General features: G+C 42.1%; 2 protein-coding genes across 4 annotated transcripts; one reads left to right on the top strand and one right to left on the bottom strand.

Annotated features, from left to right (window-relative positions):
• Positions 1–188: 188 nt before the first annotated feature.
• ark2cb (arkadia (RNF111) C-terminal like ring finger ubiquitin ligase 2Cb) lies at positions 189–13035 on the bottom strand. 3 transcript variants are annotated; one of them, XM_080499638.1, is made up of 8 exons: positions 12754–13035; positions 8802–9132; positions 8523–8654; positions 7588–7717; positions 7295–7399; positions 6786–6881; positions 6103–6206; positions 189–3949 (listed from the first exon to the last, which is right to left on the bottom strand). In XM_080499638.1, the coding sequence occupies exons 1-8, from the start codon at positions 12812–12814 to the stop codon at positions 3832–3834; spliced, it is 1077 nt and encodes a 358-aa protein (XP_080355764.1). In that variant the 5' UTR covers positions 12815–13035; the 3' UTR covers positions 189–3831. The 3 variants fall into 3 exon arrangements, with proteins under 3 accessions (XP_080355764.1, XP_080355763.1, XP_080355762.1); XM_080499637.1 differs by lacking the exon at positions 12754–13035 and having other exon boundaries at positions 6786–6869; positions 8802–9356; XM_080499636.1 differs by lacking the exon at positions 12754–13035 and having other exon boundaries at positions 8802–9356.
• Positions 13036–16677: 3642 nt separating this feature from the next.
• Positions 16678–20706, top strand: LOC308132167 (ATP synthase subunit alpha, mitochondrial-like). The gene is made up of 11 exons (XM_080499164.1): positions 16678–16815; positions 17283–17358; positions 17697–17866; positions 17967–18140; positions 18454–18620; positions 18736–19036; positions 19175–19399; positions 19480–19587; positions 19674–19818; positions 19898–20048; positions 20132–20706. The coding sequence occupies exons 1-11, from the start codon at positions 16756–16758 to the stop codon at positions 20208–20210; spliced, it is 1656 nt and encodes a 551-aa protein (XP_080355290.1). The 5' UTR covers positions 16678–16755; the 3' UTR covers positions 20211–20706.
• Positions 20707–22127: the final 1421 nt, after the last annotated feature.

A 22127-nucleotide genomic window follows, 5' to 3' on the forward strand; every position in this document is an offset into this window, starting at 1 on the left:
TGCATCACAATGATATGAGAATACTGAATGAGGATAATCTAATGTCTATTAAAAACACTTATTTCTAAATATTCTGGTGATAAACACGAATGACTGTAATCCCAGATTTGCTTCAGATTACTGTTCAAAGTCACATGGTGCCAAATAACACTAGAAATTACCATTAGTTCTCAGCATTTTAGGCAGTTTATTTGAAAAACACATACAAAAAGATCATGTACAAGACAATAAATAAAAAAGAGACAGAACAGTTTGGGTTAAGCTATGCAACTTTTTGCATCATCATTAGTAATAAATACAGTACAAAATCCACCCAGAGTGAATCTAAAGATTTTCCACAATATTCACTGATCATGTTATTCTTCATTATGATTTAGCTATTGCTTTCATATTATTGATACATACTTCTACTTTTCTATAAAATACTCAAGATCATAAAACATTGCGCGGTTACAGCAAAACAGCAGTGTGTTGTACAAAGATGGCCACTTCCCTTTTTCACTGGCAGGTTAATAATCAACATTTTTTTTTTCAGCAGCAAAGAAACATCTGAAATATTCAAGAAGGTACAGCATCATATTAAACACATCTACAGAGCTACTCCCACATACACATAGGAAAACCTGAGAAGGACATGCATTAAAAAGCTTGTGCTTTAAGTTCTACTGTTCATTCCGGTTCATCAGCTTGAGTTAATACTATGGCTACTGTCCAGTTCGCTCTGGAGTTATGGGGTACACTGTGGAGGGCACGGGGTAAGGCCAGTGAGAGCACAAAATGAAATAATAATAATAGTAAGACCAGCCAGCTTAATTCCAATTCAATACGTGTTATAATAATTTGCAGGATTAGTAGAGTATTAAGAAGAAATGCACACCGAAAACAGAGTTAGCTTATTATACCCAGGTGTAAAACATCTATATTGTATAACCACAGTACACCAGAAGTTTGCTCAATAAGATCAATGGCTCAAGTTAGCATGTTAGATACGCCCCAAAGTCCCACACAAAGCAACTGCCAGCAATACGTTAAGAACAAATATTACAGCTCGTTATGTGGGCCCTAAAGTAAGAAGCACTCAATTCTGATCCAGATATGATGGATATCATGAACACGGGGAAAAACAAAAGTAAAAAGAAATGACACAAATATGACTGATTATGACGAGCAAAGCAGCATCATATGGGAAAAGCAAGCTAAGACAAGCAGGGCTGCACCCCGACGTCTGCTTTGGATCAAAGCAGGGAGGATATTTTTGAAACGTTACTAAGACCAAACCAAGAGATGACATGAATGGAATGTAATCCAGATTAACAGCACCATGCTGGCTAGTAAATGTGTCGGGAAACGCTCCCCCCCCCACCCCCCCCCTCCCAGTCAATTTTTCAACTAGTTTCTTTTTTTCTCCTCTGAAAAAGAAAACACAGACGGCATGCAGAAGCATCCCCACCGACCAATGCATAATGAGGTATTCTTTTTTTTAATATTTTGTGTTATTTTAAATAAATATATTGATTAAATTGCAAAGTTATGAGATAGAGACATTAAATATTCCACCACAATAGCTAGCTAGCTACAGTTAGTAATAAATAATGATTGTTAAATACTTAAGGCATCTTTAATCACAGCATTCTATGTGAACTAGCAAACCTCCATTTTCATCCATCTGTAGTTTTTTGGATGGAGGTTTCATACAAAAAGGAAAAATAAAAACGCAACACAAACAGTCAAGTTACCCTCCAATAGTACACAAGGAAGCATGAAAATACTTTTAAATGAAAAGAAACACAAAAATCTAGGACAAGAAGAACCCACACCACCAAACCAAAATATCAGGCAACTCCATATTATAGTGCATTTACAAAACACAAGCTACATTATAACAACAATAAATATGTTTTTGCAGCATTGCAGCTTTTCTTCACTATGGTTAAAATGGACACGGACTCGGCATATTGGTACCATGTCCACATTGGCATGTGAGCAAAAAAAAATAAAATTAAGTTAAACCGAAACAAAGAAGAAGGAAAAGAAATGACAGAAAAAGACAATTGAAATAAACTAATGTTAAGAACAATTGTTTGGTATTTTTCAAATGGATGGCTTTTTCTCCCTTTCACCCTCCTTCAAGTGAACTACGCCAACATGGTTCATGCATGATATAGAGAAAACATCTTCTATCACTGAACATATCACAGTTGTTCTAGCAATACCATACACTACTACCATGGGGGAAGAGGGGAGTGGGGACAATCATACACATTCTAGCACATATCACAGGCAAACTAGTTTTGTATTTTCCCTGTAACACCAGACACGGTCATTTTTTTTTCTTTTTTTTTTGTAGAAATCAAACAGTGGGAGCAACTCAGATTGAAATGAAAGGAGCTGATACACAACAGAGGCGATTCACTGTATATAGAAATCACATGTGCTTGTTCGATAGGCAATAAGGTTCTGGTAATAGGTAATACAAATGTTTTATTCACTCTGATGGCAAAACTCAGGCACTGCATCCTCAAGCCCATGCCAGCCTCTCGCCATCGCCATCATGCCGGGAGCGAGGCCACAGAGGGGAGTTGCTGTTAGACACGGACCCCGCTAGCAGCTCTTGGAGTCCTAATCTCTCTCTCTCTCTGGGAGAGAAACGCTACACGGGTCTGAGATCAGCGTCTAAGAGCAACTTTGGTCTTCTCGGGATGGGGCGCGGGGAGGGAGGGAGGGAGGGAGGGAGGGAGGGAGGGGTGTGGGGTGAGGTGTTCAGGTGCATTCTCTACCTCCCCTGTGGATGAGTGGGATCATCAGAGTCAGAATATACGGTTCACATGCACAGACACAGTCCCTGCTTCTACTGCTCCACAATATTAACGACACAGCCCAAGCCTGCCATACAGCATGCACATCTGGGGCCTCTGCTCTAGGTTATAGAGGCCCGACTACGACACTACACACATCACTGGAAGCCATGCCTGCAGTTAGCGGGTTGAGCATCAACTCCGATGGCGTCTACTAACTGGAAATCCAAAACCATGTTAGACAAGAAAGAGGGATTTTTGGCCTTTTTACACAACTAGCTCTTTCTCTGGTTGCCTATGATTAAACACACTGAATATTCGCACTGGCAGAGCTGCATTCTCCTTCTCTGTTAGGATTATTTTTCACAAACATATTTCTCAAAAGGCTTCTGCTTGCTACACAACACTGTTACTCTGTAAATACTTATTCAGTACTATACTCCATTACACCACAAGCGTTCAGCTACAAGAGTTCACACCAAACAACCTCATGCTAATCATTTGATAATGTTCTGTACAGATGTGCTGAGGGCTTGGGCAGAGTGCAGCTTAAAGGATTTTTCACAGGCCTCGGGGCGGGGTGGGGGGGGGGGGGGGGGGGGGGGTTGGATACAGTGGCAGAGAAATGGCCTTAATACACCACACTGAGCAGGGGAGGTTGGTAGTCAGAGTGTCCTCTCTTATCGCTCTGTGGCTGTATGGAGAAATGCACACGAGGTACACAATCTGACAGAGTCGTGTGAAGCCTCAGCACATCTGTCCATACCTGTCCCCTCCTACCTGTCACATCCAGCTAACTCCATTCAAGTGACCTTCGGTCCCGCCAGCTGTCTGTGCGTCAACCCCCGTCCCTCGTAGTGTTGTAGGTGAGTGTGCTTTGTTAGATCCCTCCGTCACAGCTGTCTCAGAAGGCAGGCTCGTTGAGTGATGCAGAGGGGAAGAGGGGTGTTTGGCAGAGCTTCCTCCCCTCGACAAAGGGAGGCAATGGAGAATTAACAAGACCAGATCCAAAGCTGCAGGAGTCAGACAGGAACTATCAACTGTCCGGGGTCAGCTGGGTCTCAATGTCCACTCTGCAGATGGGACATTTCCTACTGGTGGCCAGCCACTGGTCCACACACGCCTGGTGGAAGAGGTGCATGCAGGGTAATCTCCTACACACAGAAGAGACAGAGTGATGTTTAAGGAAAATATCTTTGTGTACATTTGAAAGGCTTCTTAGGAAATACAAAATACAACTCCGAATGGGGCTCACTGAGTATCTTTGTGTTTATGACTAAACCTGTGAAAAGTCAAAAACCAGCTGGTTAAAACGTTCCTCTGCTCGGCTCTAATACTTTACTGGTCTTTAAATCAACAATGTCCGTGTGATTCATGGGTGCTGTCACATCCCGTATCCAGACTGGGTCTAGAATAGCTCCAGTTGTCAGACTGTGGCTCACATTTGACACCAGAACGCGTCTCAAGTGGCCTCTTCAGATCAAATTTCGCCACACAGCAGACGTCAGATTTTATCTGAGGAGAAACTGCAACTGCTGGGAAAGGTTTTGTGTGTCTTTGGGGGTATTAGGTGGGATGTCTGCAACAAGCATGTTATTGCCAAGTGTGAGCACAGGCAAAGGTTTTCCCTTCTCATGTCAGTCTATTTTGACCTTGGAAGTATGAACCAAAGAAATCCAGGCATGTAATGTCTAAAGAGGGTCTCTCGCTGTGAGGCACTGCTCACACCAACTCTATGAATGTGATCGAAGTAAACAGTATCACTAAATCATCTTCCTCTAAACAAAACGTGACACACCTCAGCCTTTTTAATTGTTACATGTACCTTCTTCTTTTCCTCAAAGTATAACAACTTGCTCTCTCACTATGCCAGTAAAAACAAAATACACCCGTGGACACACACCATAAGGGTTTGGTCAAATGCTAATGTTGCCTTAGGGCAGTATTTTCAAGAAAATTCTATGATGGGACCCGGTGCTTTGCAGAAACGATCTGAAGTTAAAAACATTTTTTAAACTCAGTTTTTAATAACTGGTTAAAGTTCTAGGCAGATGTGAGAGATTGTGCCACTTATCCACCCAGTACTGCAATCAGAAAGGTATCTAATGAGACTCAGATGTACGCTGAAGATACAACTGCAAACATGCAGCCAAGGTCATCAAGAAAAGTCTTCAGTGCAGAGACAAGAAGGTCCTGGAAGCGATGATGTGGCACATCTCCACACCTCATGAACACATATGAAGCCGGTAGCCATAAACGATCTGCAGTCCATTCTCAAATATGCTTGGAACAACTCCAATTCACAAGACTTTCAAAACCAATCAATGAGTCCCCCAATATTGATTTTCATCTGTTAATTCACTTTGCATTGTTTCATGATAAAGGATGGCGCTTTGGTTTTTAAGGAAGCAATATATACAACATCAGAGTTGAATATAATATCAATGGAACCTCAAACATCAGCAGACTGAGACAAAACAACAGCCCTGATGTCACCTGAAGGTTTTGTGATACGCTGGTCTCATATCTATCTACATGTTTTTTATTGTGTCCACCACAACATGGACTACTGAGTCTACCAAATAGCATCCGAAATAATAGTTACTAGAACAATGGCTGAAAATCTTACCATTGGACAGTGATGCAGTCCACATGATAAGAAGATGCATCAAATTTAGTCACTGGACCCAAAGTAGACCGACAACCAACAAGGACAGTGAATATTGAAATATAGGCGAAGGACAAACTGGTGCGAAAGTGACTCAAAACGAGTTCAATTTTACACATTCACCTTTAAAGCAAGAAAGCTTTATAGGGGCAGAGAAACTCTTTGCAGTGCTGTATGTATAAAACGTTAATGTCAGCGTGCTTCAAAGGTGTCTGGTCGGGAGGGTGTGCATTGTCTGAGGAGGCACAGTGACTTAACCAGCTTTATATCAACCGCACACAGCAGTGTGTGTAAGGTCCAGCGTGTTGTAGAGGCTGGATGTAAAAAGCAAATATAATGGACAGGTGAGAAATGTCACAAGAATCTTTACGCTGGTGTAAAACAGCGCCTGACAGTAAAAGTACTGCAGTGCTTTGAGCTGGATCTGAACTATGTGATTTCATGCATATTGATGTTTAGGGGGGGTCACAAGAAGAAAAGCTCGGTCTAATGAGGTGTGACTGGTATTACTGTGAATGATGCAAACTAATTCATGGCGGGTAAAATATATTTATTCAGCCAACAGGGGACTGTGCACACAACCTCTGTGTACTTCTACACAACCAGCATGATGGTCTCTGAAGGAGCAAACAGCCGTACCTCACGTCCTCTCCATCCTCCAGCATCGACAGACAGATGGTGCACTTTTCGTCGGTGTCCAGCTCCTCATCGTCCAGACACATCTTCAGGTCCTGGGGTATTCTCTGCAAAGGCAAACAGGCTTTACATATTAAAATGGGCGGTGTAATAACATAGGAGTGCACTTTAGTTTAGGTTTGACCATTCGAAAACACATGGAGGCTTGACTTTAATTAAATTATGAGAGATATGAAATTTGTCAGCGAATTCTAATTGTGAAATGCACCTGTACCTCCCAGAAGAACACAACATATTGGATAGAGAAGACTCAATTACCTCTCCTGACTCACAATGTGCCAAATAATCTGACAGTTTCCCCAGACTATGTATGTGGGTCATATTCAGTATGGATGTTTCCTGAAATTCATTCCAGGCACGTATCTGCAGACAGCTGGATGACTCATCCTCTCACTTAAACTGTGCACACTGCAGCCCTGTCTCGCTAATCTGAGAACGGAAATTAGTTTGACCTTTGAACTGCTGCGAGAGTCGCGACCTTCTTTCCACCCGCGCCTCCGCTCTTTGATCGCTGCAACCCAGCGGCGCCCCTTCTCTATTCCCACTCTTTCACTTCTCGCTCAACTCATTTCTTGCATAACGCTTCGGCAGACCACATCAAGAAGGTCCAAAGTCTCTAATCTTACCTTTTTGTACTTATGGGGGAAGGTGAATCTCTCGATGGTGGTTTGGACCGCTCCTCGGTTCACACTGCCCAGCCTGTCCTCCAGCTGCAGAAGCTCCTTTCAAGGACACATATATATCAGTTAATCATTTTAAGTGACACGTTCAACAAAAGGCTTGTGTACGTTTGCCCGCTGAGGTAAACCATATAACTGCGCACAATAACATTTTTTTTTTAAAAGACTTCAAAAAGCAGAATGTCTGCTCTAATTCAATAAAGTTGCTCCTTCGAGCAAAGTCAAGAGCATCTGAGGAAATCTCACTCAAATGAAAACAAATGTCATGAGATTAAAGTCAGCCGGACCGTCTCAAGCATCTGGAGTCCAGAGTATTTGTGGGGGGAAAAAAGAAAATCAGTTACACACACCAGCCTGTTCAGAGCTTTGGTCACACAGGAAACGATGACAAAATTAATGCAGACTGGCGTGTCTGCTGAGAGGAGGGAGGGAGGGAGGGAGGAGGATGCACTAACCTCATAGCTCTCTCTGACTGCAGATGCGTGGCGGGAGGGGTTGAGACTCTGCAGAGCCAGCAAGTGCAACTGGGGATATGGGTAGTTTCTGATCTCGTGGACAACCTAAGAGATGACAGATAAAAGAAGCTGGCGTCAGCTCTGGAGCAGAAATCGGGAAGAATAGCAGAGCTACGGGGTCGCTTGTCCACAGCCGCTGGATATCCAAATTAATCTGAGGACCCAGAGGAGATTCGAGCAGAGTTCACTGAGATGAACATGATTGATTGTACGGAGGCAGAGGCGGCTCTCACCACTTGTGTTGAGGCATTGTTTCGAGGGAAGTGGTGCATCCTTGGAGAGGTCAAGTAGTGCTGATAGTGCTGTGGCAGAGGGTGGATGTGATACTGGTGGGGGGGCAGCCCAGCATCTACGCTTAGATCCCTGGGCAGAAACCACAAGACGGGTCAAACACGTAGAAGTCATCTTTTTATGAGGTTTATAAAAAAAAAATCTTTAAATGAGTGTGCTGTATTTCTCAATTCGGCCGCAGATGTTTTTTAAAACGAGACGTTAAAATGGTGCTTATATCACCTACTGCCCGTGATACCCAAACACAAAGAAACCAGTAGCACTTTTACTATGATCCTATCACCACCAACAGGATTTAGCATACATGTCCATAATTCTCACGACTATTAAACAATTAATCATCTCCAGGAAATTCAAAAACTACCAGAAAGCTGTGAAAAAGAGCTTTGCATTTACCATCCAGCATTTCCAGAGTACACATGCACCACAGACAAGTCAGGTTTATAGTGTTTTGGGTTTGCTTACTTCAGTTCTTATTTTATGCATCTCTGTGGTTGTTAGGTTTCTCATATTAACCACTAATCATCTCTCTGTGGTTATTTGTATTTATTTACAACCCTTTTATAGATAATTTTTGCTGTTTGTCTTCTTAACCCATCATCCCAGTTGGATTTCTTTCTGGCAAGTAGACACGTCGTCATTATTGTTTTTGTGTTCTACTGATCAAAATCTATTTTCGTCTGAGATGTTGCTGCACCTGAAGTGCATGGACTAAAAAGAAGTTGAAGTCATAAAACTGTTCAGATTGTTTTACGTTCAATAGAAATACCTTGTTTGGCATCAAATCCAACCTTGAAAGAAGAAAGGAATTCTTCCAGCGTATTACAGCGGCGGATACTGTTTGCATTGTGTATGAAACAATAGATGAGCTGCTTACCAGTCTGTGCCCTCAGCCAGGTAGCGGGGCTGCTGTACCACAGGCTGAGGAGGAACATGAAGAGGGGGCGCAAACTCGTAGCCAGGCCGCAGTCTGTGGGGCTGATGAGGAACTCTCTCTGGGGTGCGTCTACTAAAACAAACAATCGAGCAGTTTAAGGGTCACATCCTGGTGAAAAATGACACACTTCCAAGCATGGCTAACGCAAACCCCCTCGCGACAACTAACGGTCTGCCGCAGCCCGTCATTGCTCTCGCTTCTGCAAACCTGAATGGATACCTGGAGGGTGGCAGGATGTGTCGATGCTGGGCCTCGAGAATCTGCTGCTGGAGGAGGTATTGCTGGTGTAATGCCTGAGGTAGGAAGGGAGGGGCGGGGATGTCCTGGAACTGGGGGGCGGGAAGGGGGTTGAGGGGCGGGTGGAGCGGAGGGCCATGCTGGTGGCCGGGAGGGGCCAGGTGAGGGTTAATGCCTGACTGTGGCTGCCCTGGGTGGGGCATGGGGAAGTCCATGGGCAGCGGGGCCTGAGGACCTAACTGGAAGTGCCGGCAAGAGGTAGCATGGCTGTGCTGCTGCTGCTGCTGTTGCTGTTGCCGGTTGAAATGGGATCCTGTGGAGGATAAGGAGAAGTTGTCAGGCACCTGAAGGGAGAGACGAGCTGGAATTAATTGTGGGTGAAATGTGGTGTCACTGTGTGTGTGATATAGCATGTTAATGAAGCCCTACCTCTTACCTAGGGTGACAAATACTTCTGTAGGGGGTGGGAAAATGATGGTTACCACAAGTACCATGAAAATGAAAACCGTTTTAGGCGCTGCGCACGAATCGTGAGTGCTCATTTCTTTAACTGTATGTCCGACCTCTGGACTCCTGGTCTTCTGATTCACAGACAAAGGCACTGGATCAGAACAGATGAAGTCTACCAGTAAACAGGTTTGGTCCTCAGAGCTGCCCAGTTGTGAAAAGGTCGGTGAAAACCATAATTACCTTGCTCTCTGTAAAGACAAACTGTTTTTAACAGCAGGTTTAAATCTGAATGACCTTAAAGAACCATTCCTTTGTTCTAGGATCATAAAACAGGACAGTAAATTCACACCATGTGCTTCACTAAAAAGCTACAGTATCTTTATGTTTTACACATTCAGTGTAGCTCTACAATTCTTCTCCCATATGAACAGTCGAGGTTGAGAGGAAATAGCTCGAATGCTTTTTTTAACTCTCTCCAACCACAGCTATTTGGCAGCCGCAGTGAACAGACTGCTGTCGAGACTCAACAGGGAGGAAAAGACTGGATAGCTTGTGCTGTGGTGCAATATGGTTTTAATACTGTGCTTAAGCTTGCAAAGACCGTCTGGGCTGTAGCAGTTTGACAATAGACACTTCGGAGGAAATTACAGTACATTGTGCCCAGCTATGTCTGAATTTGCAGATCAAAACTCTGCAGTTCTGACAGGAAATGCTAAATATCTAATCTGACAATATAAAAGCGGACTTCTGTTGTACAGTGGGTTCTCTTTTAACAAATCATGAGGAAATTGGCAAAGTCTACATTGCATTTACTAGGAGCACGCTTGTAAAACGCAGTAAACGTCTTATAAACACAGCCAGGATTTTTTTCTTTTTTTAAAGGTAAGCAGTATGGCTTTCGAGATATGTCTCCTTGCTCAACAGTTGTGTCGGCGTGAACGCGCAGACAAGAGGTGACCTTGCTGCCGTGGGTCAAAAGCTCGAGTCTAGACTGTAAGTAGCACACTGCGTTTTCAAGCGTCTCAGTGAGTACGATCACCATGAATGACAGCAGATAGACTCATTCAGGCCCTGTGATGGAGGAAGCGTGGAAATCGTCTATCTTTGTCACAGCGGGAGAGGAGGTTGGTGGGAGGGGGGTGGAGGAGGAGGAGGAGGAGGAGGAGGAGGAGAGGGGGGGCAGGTAGGGACAAGGGAGGAGGAGTAGGACAATAAATGGAAATCAGCAAGAAGCACACTGAAGGTTAGGAAAAACACTATATTCTTTATTGAAAATTAGTAGTATATGTGGAATTCGTGTTTTCTTTCTTGTCCGTTTATAATAATAGTATAAATCCATGCAACAAAAATAAACAACATAGACTGAAGGCAAGGCCCACCATGCTCCATATAGGGTTAAAAAGAACAAAAGCGGCATCCAATGAGCAGACGTGTTGGCTACAGCACATGATTTCAGTACAGCAGGGTACATCTTTACTACAGAAAGATTACATTGGATTTTCACTAGTCAATGTAGAAAAAACATAAACAAAAAATTATGAATCATAAATGTGACCATGCATTGAAAGTACTATTACCAGAACAAAAGGTAAAGAGAGACCACAACCAAACAATAAAAGACGTTATTACTAATAGAGGATCTCTTTAGCAGTGCAGGAAAATAGGCATCCCTGTGAAATGGATAGCATTTTGGTCTTATGTTAGTGGGGTAAATTGGGAAGTGATGAACCACCAGTGAGCATGTTTTCCTACTTAATTTCTTACAAGTTTAATTTGCCCGCGAAAATAAGGGCAAAAACAGCCCAGACGATTCAGTGTGATTCAAAGCTTGAAATTTGCAAAGGGAACAAAAGGATTACACAAAAATGGAGACAGTTATGGCAGGTTGTCGTGTGCAGGTGCAGTGTACCTTTGAGTCATTTCAAGTGATCACATGACAGCTTCCAATGTTGACATTACCAATACAACTGGCATGCACTTGGCTCCAATTGGCATGCTTCTGGCTTGCTCTTTTGTTTTCAATCATAGGTCACTTTAGTCATGTACATTGCACCTTGTGTGAAGAGAAGGAAGATGAGCCAAATTCTGGTGTTCAACAATGCAGTGCAGTATTTGAGATCATGCAAAATGTATCCACTTTACAGGAATTTACAGCATGTTGTCTATCAAGACTGGATGGGAGGTACACAATGACATTCAACTGATAGCTAGAAAGGAGCTAATATGTTTACTCAGTGCTACAGCAATTTGACAGAAAAAAAAGACAAAAAAAAGGTGCACTGGTCTAAGGTGTTAGCTACTGTTTTAGTCTGCTTAACATGGAAAAGTCTATGGCTGAATACAGTCTTGGGAGGGGGGGGGGGGGTGCTTTTAATACCAATGTCGTCTTCTGATGGAAAGAGGAAATGAAGAAGGGATTCACAATACAGCTAAATGCAGAGAACAGGCAGAGGCCACGCCACACCACACAGCAGCAGATGATCATTAGCTACACAATGGGGGGACGACAAAGATCTGATAAATGCAGAATGTAGAGCCAGCCTCCATACTATGAAACAGGGAAATAAGAACAGAAATAAAAGCACAATGAAATCACTGATGCCACTGTTGTGAAATTAATGTTACACTGTAGCTTTATTATTGTTTTAACAGACCGCATACATGGTTGCTTTCTTGTTTTCCAATTCGGCAAACAAACAGCTGCTGAATTGCCAATGAGCAAATTAAAGGGAGGGGGGGAGAAAAAAAGGAAAACCGACGGTAACAAATAGGAACAAAATTTTTTTTGCGCAGTACGGGCGATCGACAGTGAATCGATTAGTGCATCGGGAGATTAACGGAGATAATAATGATAATAATTGAAGAAACGTCGAGCGGCGGCAGAAGCGGATGATCTTCAAATGACATCATCCAGGCTCAGCTAAGCTGACTGGCTGGACGGGCTCCGGCTAGTTTGCGGTATTTTTTTTTTAACGCTGCAAACTGCTCCGAGCGAGGAGGTGAACAACAATGCACAGACGTGTTATCGAATTTAGAAATAAATCTTGCAAATAAAAAAATATATATATTTCAACAAGATTTACCATGAACTCTTGTGCAAGAATGTGTGTGTTGTGTTGGTTTTTTTTTTTTTTAGCCGCATGTGCAAGCCTTTGTGAGAAATGTTTCCGATCCAAGACGTAGCCCGAGCCGACGAGCCTGTTAGCTTATCCTTAGCCGCGGCGCTTCGAGCCTCGATAAAGCGGATTCACATCCGGCAAAAACACTCCACTCGGTGCCTTTTGTTCACCCGCGACGCGTGGGGATTAAAGAGCCGACATGTTGCGGCGACTTGGGCGAGCAATTTGAGCGCAAATTTGGAGGGTAGCTAACGGGAGCTAAGCGGCTAACGGCTGAGCTCGAGCTAGCTAGCCAACAGCTGCAGTGAATATTAAGATAAACAGGGCACATGTTGTTTGGATCGATATGAATATTAATACCATACCTCTGTTTCTTACTGAGCCGAATACGGGAAGAACCAGATATCCGACATGCACTAACACCATCCTGGGATCCGTGTGTTATGATTCCGCCTGGTTATTTGGAGAGATGGAGTAGTAGTAGCAGCAGCCCATGCGGATCTACATTCAGGCGGCTGGTTGTTGCTGGCTGCTGGCTGGGCTCAAACACTACAGGCTCACCAAACCCAACGACTGTCTGCCTCGCCTGCTTATCCTTCACAAAAGCAGACATGTCATTTGTTGTCCGGAGCAAAAGAGGGCGATGTTGCGGCGCCGCACGCCACAGCCAAGGCTGTCTCGCGGATTCACCTTATCCGGCCCTGATGGAAAGAAAATGGATTTCAGTGTTTTAAGGCGCAGACAGACATTTCATGATGTGGTTTTAACTTGAACTCGCAAACCCTGCATTTAAAGAGACATGTACTGAATGCTTATTGCTTGTACCAAAGTTATGCGTTTTAGAGAAGGGAGAAAGAAAAAAAAAGTTAAATTCAGGATGTTGATGGAGTTTGCATGTTCTCCCTGAGCAACGGGTACAAACTAGTGGCGAATCGATCCAAATATCGGCAATATCGATACATACGTTGGTATAAACGTGGAATGGTACCAGTGCAATGAGATAGATGCTTAGTTTAAGTTTATCTCATGTGTGTATGCATGCTGTTCCATCATGAGCTCTACCTGGAATAATATGTTCTTTCAATTTGCTCTGGAGTGATAGTTTTGTACAGTTTATTTAAGAAAAAGATCCAGACATTACAACGTATGGGAGAAAATTGTTTTGTTTGAGCAACATTTTTTATTACGAGAAAAAATTTATTTTCTGTTTATCTACAAACTTTTCCCAAGTTATGATCTAGGTTCAACTAACAATAAACTAAAGTAACAAAACAAAATCACAAAAACACTTAAAATTGGATTTTGCATTAACCATAAATAATAAAAAGTATCTATCGGATTGGTATCAATGATACTGGCCCTATATTTACTTGGTATCGGATCAATACTAAATCTTGCAGTATCACTGCTGGCTAGGTTGGCAGGTAAGAATGAAACAACTATAGTGATAAACCATTTTTAATATGATTGATTGTTAGAAACAAGGAAATACGATTGATAGATTATATATACCAATAATAAATACAGTTGATAGATAATATATACAAATAAATTCATAATCATATACTTACTTTACAGTATGCACACAAATATGCATTCTTTTATACAATATTTTACAAATTCAAACAGTTCATATTCTTAATATATGGATGCAAAAATAAATAATACATAAAGTAACCTATATAGGTAGCCAAAATACTATACATAATTATAAATATAACAATATGATTTCTTTCACCTTTTATTCACCACTATAAATGACTTATGACTCACATCAACTTCTTTCTCTATTTGCAAAATAAACATCTCTATGCATGAGCTTCATGAGGAGTGTGTGACTGCAAACAGCTTTCTGGAGAAACTCATGACAGAACCTCACTACAGAACCTCAGGACAAGGAAACAGTCCAAGAGAACAGTAGAGCAGTTCCAGTTTCCTCTCAGGCTGTTGTGTCCTTGGTCCTCAACATCCAGCTGATGCTGTGTTTGTGGAGAGGATTTCTTCTTCCATGAAGAATAAGTGGACTGACGTGTGGAACAAATGTTCTGCTGAATTAATTAGAAAAGAGCTCATTGTCAGCCTAAAATGATGAAATCAATGTCTTGCTCAGAGTTTTACTCCACTTTTTCTATTGCACTAAATGTGCATTATTACAGGAATGTTTTCTACTGCTTTGTATTGTTTTCTATTATTCTATAAAATTTTAAGTTAATCTTTATTTATTCAGTTGTAATTTCAGCTAGATGGAGTTATGTTAAAGAAATATGTATTTTTATTCTATGAAGCAATAAAGGTTTCTATTTTTTTTTTTTTATACAGATTCTATTCTGTTCATTTTGGTATTTTACAATGAATATAAATTGCTGAATAATTTGTTTTCTATGTGTTCATATCACAAATAATATGCATCTACTAAAATTCAGGTTCAAGTCAGATAGTAGACAAATTGTTTCACGCAGAAAAAAAGGGCAAAAAAAATGTCACCACACAAGGAACGGTGAATGCAATTGGGTTGGTCGGCCTTGCCAGTGAGGTGTCCATTATTTTATTTTATTTTGTCAGGGAGTTGGCAACCCTAATAGGCATTGACATGGAAGTTTAAAATGAATCCTCTTCTGTAAAGTCAATCAAGATGATAACATATTTACATCCAGACCCATCCCCCCTTATTCACACACACCATGGATGTTCACTCTACCCCCTGCTGTTCGCACTTGCTGGAGAACTCTCAATAGAGCTCAAGTCAGATCAGATTCAAAAATATAAATAGATGGGATAATGAACTTCATGTCTCTTTATATGCTGAGGAACTCTTCCAGCATCAAATATCCCACCCATCATTTCAGTCTTAGAAACATTCAGTAGATAGATAGATAAATAGATAGATAGATAGATAGATAGATAGATAGATAGATAGATAGATAGATAGATAGATAGATGGATGGATGGATGGATGGATGGATGGATGGATGGATGGATGATGGATGGATGGATGGATGGATGGATGGATGAATGGATAGATAGATAGATAGATAGATAGATAGATAGATAGATAGATAGATAGATAGATAGATAGATAGATAGATAGATAGATAGATAGATAGATAGATAGATAGATAGATAGATAGATAGATAGATAGATAGATAGATAGATAGATAGATAGATAGATAGATAGATAGATAACTTTCATTCTGACAATGACATTAGCGACGCGCTGCAGAACGAAATCTCAAAAGTATACCCTCTAACTTGAACATTTTCAAAGGTGATTTTCTTCCCATCACTCAACCAATGATAGAATATAGAATTTCCATCATCTTTTATACCTTGCAAGGAGTGGCTTGAGTGACTTGTCTAAACTTGACCTTGAAAAATTGATCTGCTTAGCACTATTTCTGTACAAACAGTATAAATTAATGTATTTGATACCTGCACGTATAATATTTTATTTAAGCTCAGCTCACCTCAGACACATGAGGCATAAGTATCACTCCATCCTCATACAAAGCTATCTTCAGTGTGTTTGCTGATTAACTCGTAACCATATCTATCCAAAATTATGTTACAGCAGAAAATTCTTCTTCTGTGACGATCATTAAAACCACCTTCTTTTAAAGGTCTACAACAGGACATTTTGACTCTGTGAAAACTGACGAAGGTCAAGTTCAGTCTTGGAGGCTGCTATTGGAAATTCCAGTCTCACTTGTAGTCACCATTTAGCAACTTCAATAGCATCCTCTCCATTGAAGTAGCTCTGTACCAAAAAGTCTCATTCCATCTTAAATCTTGCCATTACCCTAGCAGCCTTTCTGATGGTCTCTGGGTAAAACATTCTCATTCTTGTGCTGTAAAAAAAACAAACTTGCAGGAGGATAATTTAACTCTTTACACCAGCCCGGCCAAGACATGAGCGCCATCAAAGAACCAGGAATTAAAAAAAAACATTATTTATCGCTTACACATCTTTAGGTTCCCAATTTATTGCCTAATTTTTTGGAAATATTGCTACTTTTTTCTTTTCTTTATAGGTATTTATTTAGAATGTTTAGGGATGAAAAGAGTAGGTGAACAGTCAAAGCATGTGATAGAAAATAATTTACCTCTTCTCATTTTCTTTTCTCTTTTCTTCGGCCCTTATAGTCTTTCGTAATAATTAAACTTTTGAGAAGGTTAAACTATATGTTGAAATATGATATAGCACTGGGGTCAGTATCATCTCCGTGCAGACAGGGGGCAGCGGTGAGCTCTAAAGCCGAAAGTCACCGTGGGTGCAGCATAAATAGAAGAAGTGTCCATTCAGCCATTACATTCACAGGCAGGTCGGAGCAGCTAGCTGTGGAGGACAGGTCATTAGAAACCCGACAACATGCTTTCCGTGAGAGTTGCAGCAGCTCTGGCAAGAAGCCTGCCCAGGCGGGCAAGCTTTGTAAGTATTTCAGCTAAACGTTGCACATCTGATTAACATGTTGCAGGAGCTTTCTTTTAACTTGTGTGAACCTTGTCGGCGTGAAGGGTAATGTTAACGCTACAGGCCGCTGACGGACTCGGCACCGGGCTATAATTGCGTCACTAGGCGTTTATAATGTTATCTGATCAAATTTTGTCGTTTAGATTTGTGAATTTTACGATTTTAATATGCTTGTTGAAGTTGCCCTTGTGATTGACAGTGTTCGTCCTGCAGCACTAAAGTTAGCACACGGGCTAACGCTAGCTCAGAGCTAGCAGCTCATTCAGCCACGCTTTGAAGGTCAGAAAGCCTGACGACGCATTTCGTCTCTTCACTGGATGAAGACACCTGCAGCTTTTAGATACCAATTTAACTCTCTCTGTTCTGAGTCTGCGGAGAAGTGAAGATTGCATTTTACTCATCGAAATCCACTGTCATTGATTCAGGTGTCCAAGACTGTTCCGGCCGCCTGCATTGGGGTCAACCACCTCCACACAAACAGACCATGGCTGCAGAAGATCGGTGAGAAAGTCAAAAACTTTACCCTTTACATCAAGAGAATTTATATCCTAATGTGTTTTGTGTGATTAGAGAATGCATATTGGTTTCGAGCCATGCACAGCCATCACATTGATATATCCACAAAGTCTGCCTGTACATCCATTAATCTCTTTAATACCCACTATACTTATTTCTTTTAGAATCCATAGAAAGTTCTATACATTATTATCACTTGGCAATATGTCCATTTGTTTTTTGTTTGACCTTTTAGTTAAATGAGTGAATGATTTTAAGGAAAACATTGATGAAGTAAAGTTTTAACTCGTGATCTTGTAACATGCTTGTCCTCTCCTTATCAGGCACAGCCGAGGTGTCTTCAATCCTGGAGGAGAAGATCATGGGAGCTGACACCTCTGCGGACCTGGAGGAGACGGGACGTGTGTTGTCCATCGGTGATGGTATTGCCAGAGTGTACGGGCTGAGGAACGTCCAGGCAGAAGAGATGGTGGAGTTCTCCTCTGGTCTTAAAGTAGGTCGGCTTTTGTCTTCACGAATTCACAAAGCTTCAAAGGCAATACATTGTACTGTATTTGGCAAAAGGCATTGCTAACCATTTGTCTTCTCGCTAGGGCATGTCTCTGAACTTGGAGCCGGACAACGTTGGTGTTGTGGTGTTCGGTAACGACAAGCTGATCAAGGAGGGTGACATTGTGAAGAGAACTGGTGCCATTGTGGATGTCCCTGTGGGCGAGGAGCTGCTCGGCCGTGTGGTGGACGCTCTGGGAAATGCCATCGATGGAAAGGTCACTTGGGACATTTTGATTATTTTTAGTTTGGTAAAATAATATTGATTGAAAGTTGCTATTCACCAGGATTTTATTCTGCAATTGTTAAAAGCAGGTTGTTTATCTTCATCACTTGGCTCCAAGTTTTTTTTTTTTTTGTTTTTTTTAACACTCGATTACTGAACTACAGTGGCCTTTAACAAACAAATAAATAATACATGTTTGACATTATTGTCACGGTTGGGTCTTGCCTGCCAAAAGTAATCTAAAATGGAATACACAATGGTACTTGAATTATTTGACTGTCATTGAAGTTGTTTTTCTTTCTCAGGGTCCCCTGGGCTCCAACACCCGTAGGCGTGTGGGTCTGAAGGCTCCTGGTATCATTCCCCGTATCTCTGTGAGGGAGCCCATGCAGACTGGAATCAAGGCTGTGGACAGTCTGGTGCCCATTGGCAGAGGCCAGCGTGAGCTGATCATTGGAGACAGGCAGACTGGGTACTTACACAAGCAATGAAGAACAAAGTGTTTTCCATCATACAATTGCTCTGCCGCAACTGTGCTTGGATGCATTATTGAATATCAAGTTCTTAAAGTTGTAATTCCATTATAGTAAAACCGCCATTGCCATCGACACCATCATCAACCAGAAGCGCTTCAACGATGGAACAGACGAGAAGAAGAAGCTGTACTGCATCTACGTCGCCATCGGGCAGAAAAGGTCCACCGTGGCTCAGCTGGTGAAGAGGCTGACTGACGCCGACGCCATGAAGTACACCATTGTGGTGTCTGCCACCGCCTCCGATGCCGCTCCTCTGCAGTACCTGGCCCCGTACTCCGGCTGCTCCATGGGAGAGTACTTCAGAGACAATGGCAAGCACGCCCTGATCATCTATGATGATCTGTCCAAGCAGGTGAGGACTTTCCACAGCAGGAATTCCCACAGCATCGATATGCGTACTGTAACATTAGTTTTAAGTCTGCACCCCATCACATTTTTAAATGTTGCACCCTCCGTTCAAACGTGTTCCTTTTTCCATCCCTCCCTGTAGGCTGTTGCCTACCGTCAGATGTCCCTGCTGCTGCGTCGTCCTCCCGGTCGTGAGGCCTACCCCGGCGATGTCTTCTACCTGCACTCCCGTCTGCTGGAGAGAGCTGCCAAGATGAACGACAACTTCGGAGGCGGCTCCCTCACTGCCCTCCCCGTCATTGAGACTCAGGCCGGTGACGTGTCTGCCTACATCCCCACCAACGTCATCTCCATCACAGACGGACAGGTTTGTCCCTGAGCCCTTCACCAAAGTGCCCCCACCCCCCCCCCGAGTTGGGACGTTTCTCACCAACCTATCCGTTGCAGATCTTCTTGGAGACTGAGCTGTTCTACAAGGGTATCCGCCCAGCCATCAATGTGGGTCTGTCTGTGTCCAGAGTGGGATCTGCTGCTCAGACCAGAGCCATGAAGCAGGTAACCTCTGGTTTAGAGACCCGCTTTGTTGTTCTTTGCTGCATTGTCCGGAAGATTGTGCATTTACACCCTCCCTTACCTCATAGGTGGCCGGTACCATGAAGCTGGAGCTGGCTCAGTACCGTGAGGTGGCTGCTTTCGCCCAGTTCGGTTCTGACCTGGATGCTGCCACCCAGCAGCTGCTGAACAGGGGCGTCAGGCTGACTGAGCTGCTGAAGCAGGGACAGTACTGTGAGTGTCTGTCGTTTCTAAAGACCCTTGCGGTGGTTCTTGTACAGATGGTGTTATTAAAGTCTGTCTCCTCATTCAGCTCCCATGGCCATCGAGGAGCAGGTAACGGTCATCTACGCCGGTGTCAGGGGTCACCTGGACAAAATGGAGCCCAGCAAAATCACAAAGTTCGAGAAGGCTTTCCTGCAGCACATTCTCAGCCAGCACCAGGAGCTGCTCGCCGCAATCAGGTGAGGAAACTGGAAATCTCAGGCTTTTCATGAATGGTGTCTTTTTAAGAGGCTAAATTTGATTTAAAATCTTTTTGTTTCAGGGCTGACGGCCAAATCTCAGAGGCATCAGATGCTAAACTGAAGCAGATTGTACTGACCTTCCTGTCCAGTTTTGAGTAATGGATAGCACTTGTGTTGATCTTCAGTGAACTATCCGTCTGTGTCCCCCACCATGCTTATATATGTGAACTCACTGAAGGCCGAAACCTCCATGTACAGATTTCTCCAAAATAAAATTTTACAACCTCGCTCCGCTGAACAACTCTTCTGAGTGTGACTGCATCTCGTGTTGTGTTTCGGTCAGGAGGAGAAGAGGTTTGGAAAAGAAACAAAAGCCACGCTTCACTTAAAACATAATAGAAATGTTTTTTTTTTTTTCAGTGTCCCAAACTACAAAGCTAACTTCTGTGGCTTTGCACACATTCATAAATTTAGCTGGCTCCTGTTGGTAGTTCATGAGTATTATGGTGGATGAATGGGTTTAGAGTTATGTGAAAGATCTGTTTTACTCTTCACTTCCCCAAGACTTGAAGTGTAAGTGCAGGTTCTCTCAGCTGTGGTTGAACTGTTTGATACTACAGTAATAAATTCAGTGGCATTGTCACATACCAAACAATCTTGTCCTGTCTTCATATACATATTCTTTGCTTAAAGCAACTGTATAGAATGAAAAATGTGCACCACCACTAGTTTTCCATCAAAATGTATAAGTCTGAAAAAAAAATGTTTTGACCCGCTTATGAAATATTGTAATGAAATGCACTTTCATGACCAAGCTCATATTTTTAAAGAAACACTTGAAATAGTTCATGTAATAGATCTGTTGGAGAAAAGGTTTTGCCTAAATTTTGGAAAGAGTTCACCCATGCTTCCACAGTGGACAATATATCATCAAAAATGCATTTGAATCCTTGCAAACTTGGGATTGAATTGCCTGTAATTCAGTTTCTTTAGTGGAAAAGTTGTCTGGGTATTTAGTTTCTCTACCCAAATGAATGATTTCCACCACTTGTTTTTGCATTCCTAAAACCCTTTTCCTTAACCTGCACATATCCAGTTCTATATTGTTCAAAAGCAGACTACAGCACAGACACTGATACACTCATTGACACTTACAGGCAATTTAAAGTCACCACTTCACCTCCGATGCACGTGTTTGTACTGTAGGACAACCGAAAGTAAATCCAACATGATCTACTTTTTGCTACACTACTTGTACGGGTGTTGTGCAGCTTCTGCATCGGTTGTGTCCAGTAGGTGGAGTTTGTGACCCACAATGCCTCTGAAGGCCACATTGACCTGGGAGACTGGAAAGGTTACAAGCTGTTCAGTATGTTGTGGTAATTTATCAGATCATTTGTCTGACCTCATTAAACCCATAAATATAATCCCTTTTTTAGTTCCACATCAGAATATATACATGATATTAAGATTTTAAAAGGCCCACTAATATATCTCTTCTGAAGAAATTAGCTGAAAATGATTTTTTAAAGTGGAATAAGAATAAATACAGAAATGAATTCCATCTTTGATGAGTTTTGTGTGTGTGATTAGTATGCATCACAGTTTTCCCAACAAATTGTACTTGAATGGGGTGTAACAACAATACCTCCATGCACCATGTATTAGTAGTCAATATTTTCTCAGCCTGCATGCACTGCTTTTATTTCTTGTATTACCACCTGTCCAGCCTTGAAATATACATGAAGAATAATATAAATAGCTGTTTTGAGTTACTTGTTTTACTCTTCGGGAAAAATCTGCAAAGTTTTTCCAATTTTTCTTTTTTTCTTTCTTTCAATTTAACAGTGGATATTGTTGTTGTTTTTTTTTTTTATGTCATTATAGGGTTTCTTTGTTGTGTCACTTCATAATGTTGACTCTTAAGTAAGAAGATAGTATTGATGGAACTGGATGTATAGGAGAGAATGAGTGTTTTAGTGACCGTTCCTTTTATAATTGTGACAGGACGCTGTGTTCTGAGTGGTTTGTTTCTCCAGCAGTATCAGCGCCTGGCAAGATAAAGTGAGGCATGTG

Source organism: Blennius ocellaris, assembly GCF_963422515.1.
Source record: "Blennius ocellaris genome assembly, chromosome: 7".
Classification (NCBI taxonomy): domain Eukaryota; kingdom Metazoa; phylum Chordata; class Actinopteri; order Blenniiformes; family Blenniidae; genus Blennius; species Blennius ocellaris.

What these genes read in the sequence shown, in the direction of transcription:
- ark2cb (XM_080499636.1), bottom strand. Translation starts at nt 9,232, where the DNA reads ATGCTATATCACACACACAGTGACACCACATTTCACCCACAATTAATT. An exon ending in CACATCCTGCCACCCTCCAG is followed by an intron (nt 8,655 to 8,801) that starts GTATCCATTCAG and finishes TGTTTGTTTTAG; the next exon opens with TAGACGCACCCCAGAGAGAG. An exon ending in CTGGCTGAGGGCACAGACTG is followed by an intron (nt 7,718 to 8,522) that starts GTAAGCAGCTCA and finishes GTTTCTGCCCAG; the next exon opens with GGATCTAAGCGTAGATGCTG.
- LOC308132167 (XM_080499164.1), top strand. Translation starts at nt 16,756, where the DNA reads ATGCTTTCCGTGAGAGTTGCAGCAGCTCTGGCAAGAAGCCTGCCCAGG. An exon ending in TGCCCAGGCGGGCAAGCTTT is followed by an intron (nt 16,816 to 17,282) that starts GTAAGTATTTCA and finishes TCATTGATTCAG; the next exon opens with GTGTCCAAGACTGTTCCGGC. An exon ending in ATTGGAGACAGGCAGACTGG is followed by an intron (nt 18,621 to 18,735) that starts GTACTTACACAA and finishes ATTCCATTATAG; the next exon opens with TAAAACCGCCATTGCCATCG.